Source organism: Mytilus galloprovincialis, chromosome 12, assembly GCF_965363235.1.
Source record: "Mytilus galloprovincialis chromosome 12, xbMytGall1.hap1.1, whole genome shotgun sequence".
In the NCBI taxonomy this organism is placed as follows: domain Eukaryota; kingdom Metazoa; phylum Mollusca; class Bivalvia; order Mytilida; family Mytilidae; genus Mytilus; species Mytilus galloprovincialis.
The window spans coordinates 5,419,948-5,434,918 of NC_134849.1; the positions used below are offsets into that span (position 1 = coordinate 5,419,948).

Below are 14,971 nucleotides of genomic sequence, written 5' to 3' on the forward strand. Positions count from 1 at the left end.
TTTTCTTAACTACCCCTACCTCGAATGAAAGGTTACCACAGATCTCAATGTAACAATATGCACATGTAAATGTACTGGTAACATTCCCAAGTTATGTCTCTGTGAGATGTAACACACAGAGCACAACTGGGAACCAGTATGTAAACAAAATTAATTTTCTATGAATATTCAAGATCTCCCCAAAAGAGGCGTGTTTTGAGAAACAGCTGTATTTACAAAGTGCAACCTATAGGGATGGTTTATAGATATAGGAAGATGTGGTGTGAGTTTTAGTTTATAAAATAAAGTTTACCTTAACAAAAAAGTAAATAAAAGCTGTCATTTTGTTCGATAAATTTTAATACCAATGACACTTTTTTATATCCAACAAGTACAACTCTATTCGATTTTGCAAACATGTACACTCCCACCTGAGTCAAATGTCAACAAAAACCTGTTACTCTCCTCTTGAAATCGCATTACCCAAAGATGACCATTCAATGTATTCAAGTTGTCTATTTCGGATAAAGGAATTATTCGCACGAGTTCTCCAGTAGAGGTTATCTGATGAATGTTTTTAGATTCTTGCCCAACAGCATACACATTTCCATCATAATCAATAGCCTGGATATATGTACCTATTAAACTTTCACTTTTGTAATCGAAACATTTTTCCGTGGTCGATTCTTGTCTGATAGAATTATTGCCATTTGTATAGATGTACTTAGTTGACTTGTAACAAGTAACAAATGGTGTATTTAGATCCTTATTACAACATTTACGTTTTGCACCGGTTTCAGAGTTTAACCAAGAAATTGTGTTACCTTGAGCGGTAATATATTCATCTCCTGTAAAACACAATCCCCATACATTAACACCAACGGTCAGTGTTTTCAATAATGTCATTGTTTCAACATTGATTTCAAAGATCGTGTGTGGGTACGACGACACAGCAATGGTTTTATCATTCACTTTAGTGATGTCAGTCGGTTTATCAACAATTTTTAGTTCTCTCTTCTTTTGTCCGTTGGGGTCATGGCTAACTATCGTCTTACTATTATAATGTGTTATGATAATATCATCATTAAAGAATGTTCCACTAATACACCCTCCGTTGATATCAATTTTAAATATAACTTTTATTTTTCCTTTGTGTAGATCTATGGTTTTTATTCCGGGGATAGTAGGTCTTCGTTCTTTAAGACTAAGAGTTCCAAGAGTGTCTACTTTTTCAATTATATTTCTAGCGTCGATTTTTACTGATATTACCCTTATTTTCTTCGCTTCTTTAGACATATCCTCTTCTAACTGCGGTAGTTTACTTAATATGTGTTCCATTGTAACCAAACATTGCAATTCAGATCCTTGGGATAAACACGCCTCAAAAATATTCTTCCAATTCTCAAAGGTGCTATTCAGTGTTGAAAGTACTGTTATTTCATCGTTCAGTTTTAAAACGTTAGATTTCCGTGTGTTTTTTATTTCGTCTTTTAATTGTTGTTCGATTTTATCTAAATGTCTATTCAACTTTTCCCGTAAGTTACCTATTTCTTTCTGAATATCTTCTATTTCGCTTTCAAATGTTGTTATGTTTTGTTTTCGATTTTGAATAACTTTGCATGACTTATCGCTCAAATTTTTCAACTTACTCATGAGATCACGTGCCTTTGTAGATTCTTTCACGCCAGATACAGCTTTATCTATGGTAACGACTTCTGTGCACTTTCTATGATGGACAGTGGCGCAAATAGTACAACATGGCTTTGAATGGTCTTTGCAGTATATCTTTATTCTCTCGTCTGGATGTTCGTCACAAGTGATAGCTCCAAAAAACTTTAAGGCAGAATTGTCAGAATTGATATCTTTAATAGGAAAGATCTTATGGTTTCGCGTTATTTTGTATGCTTTGTGATGTAACTCACAGCTTTCGCAATATGCCTCCTCACAAACTGTACAAAAAGACACGGCATTCTGAGATATATTTCTGAAACTGCAAACATCACAAAGCTTCTCTGATGTTTTCATTGCTTTTCTATCTATCATTGACATTATCAAATGGTTCAATGGTAACTGTTTTGCCCATGTTTCGGAGTTTTCTGCATTGTCAACAATTGAAACAATGCGTCTACATACAGGACATTTGAACCCTGTTGATTTCTCTTCATTATTAGTCGAATTAATGTATGTGTGAATACATGCCTCGCAGAATGTATGAAGACAGGGTAAATACTTGGGCTCTTTGAAAGTTTCAAGACAAATAGTGCACGTTAATAAATCATCAAAGTTGTCTTTAAAAGATTCCACCTTCACAACGTTCGAAGTCGCCATTTTGTATGTTATCAACCTTCCCTGTTCAAAGTTACACGATACGAAGATTATTTTTAGATATACCTGTAAACTATATTTAAGTTTCGGTGATCATACACTGATAATAGCCTGAATATTTTTTATTTTCAATTTGACCGCACAATTGAAAAATAGAAATAACTCAAATAAACGACAATAAAACAATGACTTTACTCGAAAAAAGCTTCATTTTAACACAATAACTGAATACCGTCAATCGCTCTCCCAAAACATGTGGAAACACATTATATTGAGTAGTGGAAGCCAAATTTCAAACATTAATGTTTTTTAATCCAGATCCCTGTAACGAGTAAATGTTAAATTAGGGTTACACATGTTACAGTAGTTTACCGATGTTCAAATCTCGCAAATCACTTAGGAAGAGACACATCAAATGATCAAGGGAGTAATAAAACCGAAAACGATGTCGCAAAAATAACAGGAAAAGTCGTATCCTGCGAAGCATTCATACCAAGTCAGCTAGGCGAATTAACGCTCAGTTAAAAAGTGTCATAATCGGGAATAGTTATCAAGGGTACCAGGATTATAATTTAGAACGCCAGACGCGCATAAGACTCATCAGTGACGCTCATATCAAAATATTTATAAAGCCAGAAAAGTACAAAGTTGAAGAGCAACATGAGCAATGAGGATTCAAAATTCCAAAAAGTTATGCCAAATACGACTAAGGTTATCTATTCCTGGAATAAGAAAATCCTTAGTTTTTCGAAAAATACAAAGACAGTCACTGAGCATAAAAATATAAATAAAAGTATCTTGAAATCTAAGACTGTTAAATGTGAGTTGAGACACCGACACGTCGCATCGGTCAACCAATTAATTCGTACTTATTTGGGGTCAATTCAAGTCGTTGACTCATAAATCTATTGGGGTAGTTTTTATATTTGAACATTGTTAATTCATTACCCCACGCCTCTTAATGACGTCCGTACAATATGAACACGAAAGAGCGTAACTTATTACTGATATGTAAACGCCATACGATGGTTTGCTACGGCTGAAAAGATGACAATGGGAAAGTTGAAATCATCACGTTTGTCATACAATTCTAGTTTAAAGTCGTCCATTCAAAAGTGTCAATATTGAGGAGCAGATCTTTTACCTTTTGTAGAACCCATAATTTCAAGTCTGTTGTGATAGATGAGATTTAAAATGTGGGTTATGAAGTGACAGAACACATCAATTTAAAAATCAAATATTGAAGTTGATTATCTTCAAAAGCGATGTGAAAGACACCACATAAATACATTTAAATAATCAGACTCGAAAGTCGAATATAAATTTACAACGCCATGGAAAATAAGAGACCAAAAACAACAATAAAAAATAAACCAAACACAACATAGAAAACTAATGACTAGGACTAACAAGCCCTCGAATTTCGTATCAAGTGGAATATCGATATAAACTCCATATACAGGCACTGCTGGAATTTTGCTATAAAGAAATAAAAAGTTCCCAATTGACAAACACGTAAATAAGTTATCAAAGGTACCAGGTTTATAATTTAATACGCCAGACGCACATTTTGGCTACAAATGAAAAGAGGGACGAAAGATACCAAATGGACAGTCAAACTCATAAATCGAAAATAAACTGACAGCGCCATGGCTCATCAGTAACGCTCAGATCAAAATAGTAATAAGGCCAAACAAGTACAAAGTTGTAGAGCATTGAGGACCAACAATTCCAAAAAAAATATGCCAAATACGGCTACGGTTATCTATGCCGGGGTTAAGAAAATCCTTAGTATTTCGAAAATTTTTGTAAAAATGAAATTTATAAATAATGGCCATATAATTGAAATTCATGTCAACACCGAAGTGCTGACTACTGGGCTGGTGATACCCTCGGGGACGAAACGTCCACCAGCAGTGTCTGTTTCGGAAATTGTGATTGTCATAATCAAAATTAATCGCTGAAATCAATTTTTAAGGTCCCATGCTAGCTTTTGTGGAACGTGCTAGTAAATTGTGCTGTAAATCCGATTGTATAAGTACAAGTATAGTTAATTATTTTCAACTGAACTTTATTTAAATTATTTCTCGAAGTTTGTACTTTTATGAGTATTGGTCTCAATAGTGTGAAAGTACTACTTACTGTTATCTATCAAAATCAATTGCAGATTAATTGATTGATTGTTGCTTAACGTCCTGTGACAAATATTTCATGCAAATTTAGGACGACTTGCAAGAATTCTATCAACTATTCTTCGGTGTGCCTCAGCATCTTTACTTGGCGTTAATGGTTAATTTTCTAGTGCAAACATAGTCTTAAAACTTTATCATCAATCCATGAAACAAGATCATGGTCACCTATAATCTGTACACCTTACAGGGGGTCTTTTCAATCAATCAATGCATTAAATGTAATATCTACGAAACAGACTAAACGTTGACCAATGAACCGTGAATTTGAAGTCAATGTCAGGTCAAATTTGCCAATAATTCAACACAAAATATAATTGACCTGGCATATACAAACTAAAATATAGACTTAGCCTTGAAACTAATCTATGAAATAAGGCCAAGGTCAGGGGAAGCCTATCTGATAGACACAGAGACCTTGCAAATATCACACATACTACAGTATGATACCAAATATAGCAATCATCTCACTCGAATGAGAAAAAATCATGTGACTAAACATAGTTTTTTTTATGTTGCCGCTGAATCATCAAATGAGGTCAAGGACAATGGACAGTCTTCATCTTTCTTAAAATTAAAATTTATTTTATACAAACAATAAACACTGATGTTGACACCATTGCATGATTAGTATCCATAGGACTGGCAGGAATGAGGTTAGAAGGACAAAAAAAGTTACAAAAGATGCCATAATATGAACCAACAATAACATTACAAGAAGGAAGTCACGTAACGTTTTATCAAGAATAAATAATTTCTCTTTTCAGAACGATAACATTATTGCTTCTTAATTGATTGCTGTTTGAAAACCTTCCACTGAACAATACCATTAGCATGAATACTGCTAACTAGCAAGAGTACATACAAGATTTTTTTGAGCTTTTGATTCTGCCATTCATAATTCATGATTTTAGTTTTTTGTTTTTTTTTTCACCTTTTTTGTAAAGTATTTTGAGACGAAACACAAAATCAAAATAAGCCTCTGAATTTACAGTATTCATAAATCACGGTCACTATAGCAATAAAGGCAAGCATTGCAAAACTCTTCCCATGAACATACTATATTTCTTTTTTTAAATCAATTTGTGAGTGAAAAATTAGTGACCAATTTCCAAGAAATACATTTGAATGCAGAATTATTAAAGAGAGAACAAAACCAGCGACACCAAGGATATGTCACTCTACCTGACACATTACTTTGACTTGGAGACAACAAGTCGTTGCTCTTACTCCTTACATTATTTGATTAGTGAAGAAGGAGAAAATACCTATTTTAAAGTCTATGGTAAAAAACGTCAAGTTTAAACCCCAAACCTCTCGCACTTACTACTAAAAGTTAAGGTGATGCATGATTATCAAATATTACAAAAAGAACAATGTTATTTTGCTATGGTTAATGTTTGTTAATATTTTTGTTTGTTTTTAGAGTGATTATGATAATAACACAATGTTGACTGATGTACCCCTTTTATTCACATTTTTAACTATTATGTCCGTTTGTTAAATTCACAAATCGTGGTCAATACAAGGTAATTCTATGTGACAGGCATACAGGTAAGAGGTTTAGCCAGCTATAAAACCAGGTTTAATCCACCATATTTACACCAGAAAATGTCTGTACCAGGTCAGTAATTTGATGTGTTTGAGCTTTTGATTTTGACATTTAAATAGGGACTTTCCTTTATGAATTTTCCTTGCGTTCAGTATTTTTTTAATTTTTTGATTTTACTTTTAATACTTCAATATTTATATAGAATGTGTGTTTAGATGGAAATATAAAAAATTCTGCTCACTTTTCCCATTTTATTTTCTTCACAATTTTATGATAACTTTCAACAAATACAACAAGCAAAAGTACAAATAATAATGTACATAACACTTTAAACATAAAAGTGTACACACAATTTTATACACATATTATGTGTACATATATTTCTGTACAATTCTGATAGTGAATGAAAATGTTACTGAATGAAATAGTTCTGTATTGAATTCTATTGTAAATAACACAAAGAATTACAATTATAAACATACAATTCTTATATTCTTACAGTACAAGCTACAGATTTTATGAAGCAAGTCAATGGGGGTAAAATGCAATAGTTGTCACATCGACGCAGACTGTTGCATTTCAAGACATGAATAAGTTTTTAATTAGATAACTTGTGTAATAAGTTATTTTGACTGATGAAAAAACAACAAAAATTAAACAAACTCACTGTGAGACTTAAGAAGGAAGTAAAAAAACAAACCAACAATACAACTGTCTAATATAAAGGCACATGAGAGTATAGATGTAAACAAAATAAGATTTAATGAGAAAAATTATTACAAATCATGAAAGTGAACATTTATTGTTTATTAATGATGGTTTGAAGGCATTTTTAAGTTAATGATTCAATAATTTATGAAATTAAAATCAGTATTGGTTGTATTTGTCCATTTGTCGCCCAAACAAACTATAAAATTCTTTCATGGTAACCAATCTCCTAACATTGCATGTCATTGCAAACTGGAACTATTGAAAAAATATTTTTTAATTTTAAACAACTTTAAAATGAGGTTTCCATTTGCTCAAAGTAAATTTCTGATATTTATTCTAAAACTGGAATCAGTCAACCGTGTTTGTTTGTATCTGATTTGCATGCTGGAAAATTGCAATTTTGAAAACTTCAGTTCATCTGAACATAAATTATAATTATAAAATAAAATAATCTAATACTACTCCATCTTCATAATTAGGCTTTTATTCTTAGAAATTTGAATACTAAACTTTACCTCCTGACAATATAAGTATACTCATTTAATGTCTTTTCTTGAATAGAAAAAGTTATGAAGCAGTTGAAATTTCAATTTAATGGTAATTTACAGTTTTGTAACAAAGAGTTTGATCTTTATTTAACAAGCATTCAGTTTAATATACTAATATGAATAATGTTTTTAGCACATTAAAGTTAATAATGTTAAAATGAAATAAAATGTCATTCAACTCACTCATAACAACCTATTTCTCATACAACAATGTAATATAGAATTCTACTTTTAAAACAAATCAATTATTCAATTATGCAAATGAAAATAGGTACAAAAATCTTGCATGTTTGTTTTCCATTCATACTTTACAATCCATACATGTTAATTTTCCTACAAAATACCTGTTATATTTCTTGTACTAAATATTGATATGTTTAATATGCCACTCACTATTAACCAGATCTCAAATCAATTTCAAAGTGAAATATTAAAATAGTACTTTTTCATTATTATGGGAAAATTATTAAACTCTGTGTTCTATCTGCATGATCTGTTCAAAGATGAGAAATATGTAAAATAGAAATTAAGCTAATAAAATATACCTGTTTCCCCTTCTACGAACAGTTTTAATATTTGACTACTCCCTTGACTTTATCAGCCAGATTTATAATAAATTTAGTGAAACTGTTTGAAAAATTATGTCTTGTGTGTGCAACTTACTGGTCATTTAATAAAATTCTGAATATGACTGAAAAAACTAATGATTTTGCTGATTATAAAATGCAGAAAATAAGTTGGAAAAGTTTTAGGGTGACAAGTTTCAGGAAGCAGACATATCTTTTTTATTTTATTTTTTCAACATGATTAGACAACATATACATTAAATGTATACATCAATATGGTGTCAAAAGTATCCTTTAACAAAACTGATTAACATAAAATCAATTAAAAACATCCAAAATATGTAACAGAATAAACAATGCATGATTTATGTGTGAAACATTTTGGGACATCACTATTTATATTAATTACATTATAACATAAAATCTCAACACATATGCCTGAGCCTCTACGAGCCTTTTTCATAGCATACATGTTTTTATTTTAAATTCTTATTTAGTTCTGCCTTGTTTTTATTAAAGATGCCTGAATTCTTTTAAGGCAAAATATGCGTTTTAAAAGATTTAACCTTTACAAATTTTCTTGCTCTCCACATAATTCTGAATATCTTCATACTTTTTTCTTACATTTTCTTTTAAATTTATTGCATCTATTTGCTATATATAACAAAATTTCATAACAATCGCCCAATCATAATACATCCCCGATGTTTGCAACAACTTCATGAAAACTACTCTTTAATTGATCAAAAAGATACCTAATATTGTATAAAATAGTATGTAATGATTTAAAGAGAATTCAAAGCCACTTCATTGACAATTTTTAACAGACAAAAATATTATATTTTAATATCACTAATCATTTGCTTCATTGTACCTCTCTTCTGTTATAATCAAGCTCACAACATGGAGAAATAATAAAAATTTTAAAAAACAGCATTGATGTGACACACTTACATGTAAATATTTCATGCAAATCAAATAGCAATGATGAGATTCAATGAAATATACACATACTTAACTAAGTTATAAGTTTTAGAGCTTTTATCTTTATGCTTGTAATTTAAAGGTTCAGTTGAGAGGCTTATTTTGTATAAATTTTTGATCAAGCATTGTATTTAAAATTAACATCTGCAAACAATAAATAGGCCACGATGAAGCCTGTATACATAGAGTTATTGGATGTTAAGTATAATGCAGAGTATATTTCATGTATAGAAGCTGAAGATTGCAGATGTCAACCTTAATTACACCAAACAAAGCCAGCAACCCCACCAAACCTTTAAACTACAAGTATAAGGAAATTAGCTCTAATTGTATTATAAAATAAACATGTATTTGTCCCTGCATTCCAGCAATACTATGACATTATTATGACTAATGATCTCTGCTAAAATTTACTTTTGTACATTGAAAAGCAATATCTTACTGTGAATTCTGAAATTTTTGTGTGCATTGATTATAGAATTGCAATATTAATTATTTCTATTTTAGGAGATGCTGCATATAGATAATTCTATGAAAACTTAGAATTCATTTTTGCAAAACCTATCCTGTCAAGATGTAAGCAATAAATAAAAACATCACAAAAATTTCTGAATTGACAGTAAATAAAACAAACAAGACAATAACACTACATCTCTATCATCAGAAAATATTGTCTTATTTAGTTCTAATTGACAATAAAAAGATATATAGGTTCATTTCTTAAAAACCAGATGTTTTACAATGGCAATATTCATACTCTAAAAAACTCACAATAACCATAAGTGTAATTAGATGTTTACAGGAATAGCGTTTAGTCACCATCTGTAGGTCAGGTTAAATATAACATCTTCCAAGTTCAAATTCTGAATAAAAATTTCACCAATCATCAATTCCTGGGGGAGGGGGTTGGACTCTTTTTGGCGGATTTACTGGAGTGGAAGGAGTGAATGGTTTGACTTCAATTCCAGGTGGCAATGGTGGTGGCTTTAGTGGAGGAACTTTTGGGGTACTTATCTCAGCTGCAGCTTTCTGTGCCAGAACTTGTGGCGGGGGAACTGGTACCTTATCTGATAATCTTGGTGCTTGTGGAACTTGCTTTTCTAATTTTGGACGCTGGTCTACATCTTCAGGCACATCTTCATCTTTATTATCTTTTCTTTGATCTTTATCCCGATGACGATGATCTCTATCATCGTGTCTTGAATGGTAACGGTCATCATCTCTTCTCCTCCTTTTGGATTTTCTATGTGAGGAGTCTTCATGTCTTCGTCTCCTACCTCGATCATGACCATCTGTCTCTCGGTCATGTGACCCCCTTCCTTGTCCACGTTTGTTCTGATTTACTCTAAAATCCTGGTCCTCAGCAGAACTAGAAAAATTGTCTTTGCCCATTTCATTTTGTGGCATATCTTTACGCCTATAGTCCTGATCTAATGGAGAGCAGAAATTTCTTAAATCACTATCTTCTGATGGGAACTGTAAATCAGAACCGAATACAGGATCTGGGGTAAAACGTCCTCCTTTTCTATGGTCAACATCCTCTGGCCATATCACTCTTGGGGGAATCACTGGGGGTTTATTTATTGTAGCCTGTCTCATATCGACATCCATGACACGTAAATCTTGATCTTGTCTTAAATCTAAGTCCTGAGGCTCATCAGCTCTCCAGTCATTATCAGCTAGATCAAGTAATTCACGATCTAATTCATTTCCAGGTTCATCTTTACGTATTTTCCCCATAATAAGACTTTTAGATGGTGTGACTTCAAGGTCAAATAAACTTGGGATTGCCTTTTGAACAATGGGTTGTTGTTGTACTGTTTGTGAAGGCTGTGGCATACCCATTGGTGGGCCTTGTGGCATCATGACTGGTGCCACAGGAGGATTTAGAAGAGGTGTTGGTAGTAATGCTGGTTTTGAACTAGGCATTGGACCCATTAAACCTTGCACTGCTGGACTCTGAAAAGGTGGACCTGCTCCAGAAATCGGGATTCCAGGTACAGTCATAGGAACCGCCTGTGGTGGTCCTACTACAGGAGACATTGGGACTGACATAGGAGGGACCATTGATTCTTGCTGCTTTTCCATTAATCGTCTGAACGAAGCATCAAGTATAGCTTTGCTTATAGGATCTTTGGCTTCAAGCATAATTTCTGGAGCAGGTTTTCCTTTTTTCCCCTTTTTCTTTTTCTTCTTTTTCTTTCTTCCTTTTTTACCTGTCTCTTCCTCCTCTTCTGAAACCTCCTCCTCCTCAGGAGCATGGTCTGGTGGAGGTGGTGGTGGCTCGTCAGGTAATGGCGGAGGAGCTTCTGGTTCAGCTGGTAAAGGAGGATATTGTAAAGGAGGAATATTGGCGGAGTCTTGTGACTCTTCACTAGATGATGACATGACAGATGACGGCCTTGTGTCGTCATCTTTTAGATCTTCACTTGGTGTTGTAGATGGAATTTCATCAGCCTCACTATCAGAGTCACCATAATCAAATTCAAGTAATGATACATTAAACATATTAGGTCCTTCTTTCAAACTATCCACTGCTGCAGCCTGTTTAGTTTTGTCAGCCATTTTTTGTTGGCGAGGATCTGTAGGTTTTAAAGTCTCGATTAATTTTCTATTTTCTTTTTCTTTTGCTGAATCTCTGATTTCTAATTGTTCCTGTTCAATTTCAATGTTATCAGCCTCTTTTTCATCATTGTCGTTCTTATCATCGATTGTGATTGGATCAGCTGCTTTAAATTTAGTCACATGACTATAACTTCCTGGAATACTTGAAAATAATGATTGCAAAGCCTCAGGCATAGATGACATTTTTTCTGATTGCGCTGCAACTTCATGTGGCAGAAGTCCAATTGTTTTTGATGCAAGTAACTGTACATCTGCCGCTCCTGCAGCAGTAGGAGCAGACATTTTGGAAGAGGTTGCTGAAGGAGAAAGTTCTGTGTCTGTCTCTATAGAAGATGTAGTACTGACTTCACTAGAAGATGCCAATGAATCAATTTTTGTAGATGAAACACCATCACTTTCAGACACTACAGTTTTTGCACTATGCTGTGAGGCTGATATTGCGACCCTTTTAGGCGCTGAGACTAGAGTTTTTGAAATCTGACTTATTGCTGTCATAGCATTTGCCACAGCAACCAATGGAAGAGCTGGATCTTGTACAGATTTCCCAGCATGCTTTAGTTCAATTAATTTCTTCTGTTCACACACTCGTTGAGTAAGTTCTAATAATATTTTTTGTTTGTCCGTGATGGTTGCCATTGGAGACAATCCACCAGTAATTGTTTCATTAGCCTCTAAGGCATTTGTTGCCAGTTTTAATTTGTCCATCATTAATGAAACAATACTGGCAGCTCCTGGCAATGTTTTTACTGATCCAGGACTCGATGACGGGGAGGAACGTTTCACTAATGGAGCTAGCGGTTTCTTGAACACAGCTTCATCACTAGATTTTGGAGGAACTGGATCCATTGTCGGCTTCTCTGGGTCATAAGGTTCTGGCTCCTCTGAAAATATAGGTCAAATTGCATATGCTGAACTATACAAATATAAAAATCTGATTTAAATATTTCAATAATATGTGATTGTAAACCTAAACATTCAGTTTGTGCATCACTGTTCCATGTTAGGAAGAGGGTTGATTGCTCATCATGATTAAACCTGCCATGTCATGTATGTGTTTGTCCTAAGTCAGGAGCTTATAATTTAGTAGCTGTCTGTCTTATTTTCTTTTATTGTGTTGTCATTTAGCTATTTTTTCTGATGATTAAGACATGAATTTGAAATCTACTTTGTACTAGACGTGTTAAGTTTTATAGCATACTATAGTCTGTTTCTCTTTGTTTGGGTTGTTGTCTCTTTGGCACATTCCCCATTTCCTTTTTCAATTCTATAGTCCACAAGACAACAGTATGCAGCCTGCCAGCATACATATTACCTGATCCCAAAAAGTATGCTGTCTCCTAAATGATAAGTGCATAAGTGAAATAGTAGCTAGTACCAAATTTTCCCGTCTTTGGCATAATCTGACAAGGTATTGAACCTATGACTACTAGCACTGATGACAACCATATTTATACAACATGCTTTCACATTTCAAACCATATATATACCATTTACACTATAATTTTGCCTAAGAGTTGTTCCAGAAATAAACACTCATGGAGTGTAGGTGGGGTGAGAATGGGGTCATTATTTTATTAAAACCCTAACCACCCATAAAATTATTTTTAACATCCAGTTCTTACAAAACTTCAAGGAAAATGCAACCACCTATATTAATATAAAATTAGTGTCTCCCAACTGATAAATTTGGAAACAGCCCTTCAGCAAAAACACATCTGAACTAGAGGCTCTAAAGAGCCTGTGTCGCTCACCTTGGTCTTGTGCATATTAAACAATGGACACGGATAAATTCATGACATAATTGTGTTTTGGTGATAGTGATGTGTTTGTAGATCTTACTTTACTGAACATTCTTGTTGCTACAATTATCTCTATCTATAATGAACTTGGCCCAGTAATTACAGTGGAAAATATTTTCTAAAAATTAACAAAAATTTATGAAAAATGTTAAAAATTAACTATAAAGGGCAATAACTCCTTAAGGGGTCAATTGACTATTTTGGTCATGTAAACTTATTTGTAGATCTTATTTTGCTGAACGTTATTGCTGTATACAGTTTATCTCTATCTATAATAATTTTCAAGATAATAACAAAAAACGGCAAAATTTCCTTAAAATTACCAATTCAGGACAGTAACCTAACAACGGGTTATCCGATCCATGTGAAAACATCAGGGCAGATAGATCTTGACCTGATAAACAATTAAACCCTGTCAGATTTTCTCTTAATGCTTCGGTTTTTGAGTTATAAGCCAAAAACTGCATTTTACCCCTATGTTCTATTATTAGCCGTGGCAGCCATTTCGGTTGATTGGCCAGGTCACGTCACACATTTTTTAAACAAGTTACCCCAATGATGACTGTGGTCAAGTTTAGTTTAATTTAGCCCAGTAGTTTCAGAGAAGAAGATTTTTGTAAAAGATTACTAAGATTTACGAAAAAATGGTTAAAAATTGACTATAAAGGGCAATAACTCCTTCAGGGGTCAACTGACCATTTTGGTCATGTTGACTTATTTGTAAATCTTACTTTGCTGAACATTATTGCTGTTTACAGTTTATCTCTATCTACAATAATATTCAAGATAACAGCAAAATGTCCTTAAAATTACCAATTCAGGGGCAGCAACCCAACAACAGGTTGTCCGATTCATCTGAAAATTTCAGGACAGATAGATCTTGACCTGATAAACACTTTTACAGCATGTCAGATTTGCTCTAAATGCTTTGGTTTTTGAGTTATAAGCCAAAAACTGCATTTTACCCCTATGTTCTATTTTTAGCCATGGCGGCCATCTTGGTTGGTTGACCGGGTCACGCCACACATTTTTTAAACTAGATATCCCAAATATGATTGTGGCCAACTTTGGATTAATTTGGCCCAGTAGTTTCAGAGGAGAAGATTTTTGTAAAAGATTACTAAGATTTAGGAAAAATGGTTAAAAATTTACTATAAAGGTCAATAACTCCTAAAGGGGTCAACTGACCATTTTGGTCATGTTGACTTATTTGTAAATCTTACTTTGCTGAACATTATTGCAGTTTACAGTTTATCTCTATCTATAATAATATTCAAGATAATAGCCAAAAACAGCAAAAATTACCTAAAATTACCAGTTCAAGGGCAGCAACCCAATAACCGGTTGTCGGATTCATCTGAAAATTTGAGGGCAGATAGATCTAGACCTGATAAACAATTTTACCCCATGTCAGATTTGCTCTAAATGCTTTGGTTTTTGAGTTATAAGCCAAAAACTGCATTTTACCCCTATGTTCTATTTTTAGCCATGGCGGCCATCTTGGTTGGTTGGCCGGGTCAAGCCACACATTTTTTAAACTAGATACCCCAATGATGATTGTGGCCAAGTTTGGTTTAATTTGGCCCAGTAGTTTCAGAGGAGAAGATTTTTGTAAAAGTTAACGACGACGGACGACAACGAAGGACGCCAAGTGATGGGAAAAGCTCACTTGGCCCTTCGGGCCAGGTGAGCT

At 33.5% G+C, this 14,971-nt stretch overlaps 2 protein-coding genes across 9 annotated transcripts in view; both read right to left on the reverse strand.

Moving 5' to 3' along the window:
- Positions 1-321: 321 nt before the first annotated feature.
- Positions 322-2,397, reverse strand: LOC143053641 (E3 ubiquitin-protein ligase TRIM45-like). Its single transcript, XM_076226428.1, has one exon. It carries the CDS (start codon positions 2,305-2,307, stop codon positions 379-381), a length of 1,929 nt encoding a protein of 642 aa, XP_076082543.1. The 5' UTR covers positions 2,308-2,397; the 3' UTR covers positions 322-378.
- A 3,885-nt stretch (positions 2,398-6,282) lies between these two features.
- LOC143054323 (uncharacterized) overlaps positions 6,283-14,971 on the reverse strand; it is a 47,970-nt gene continuing 39,281 nt past the window's right edge. For all 8 annotated transcript variants that reach the window (XM_076227293.1, XM_076227294.1, XM_076227292.1 and 5 more), the window contains one exon: positions 6,283-12,360. In XM_076227293.1, the coding sequence (XP_076083408.1) occupies positions 9,731-12,360 (2,630 nt within the window). In that variant the 3' untranslated portion in view covers positions 6,283-9,730. The remainder of the gene's footprint in view (positions 12,361-14,971) is intronic.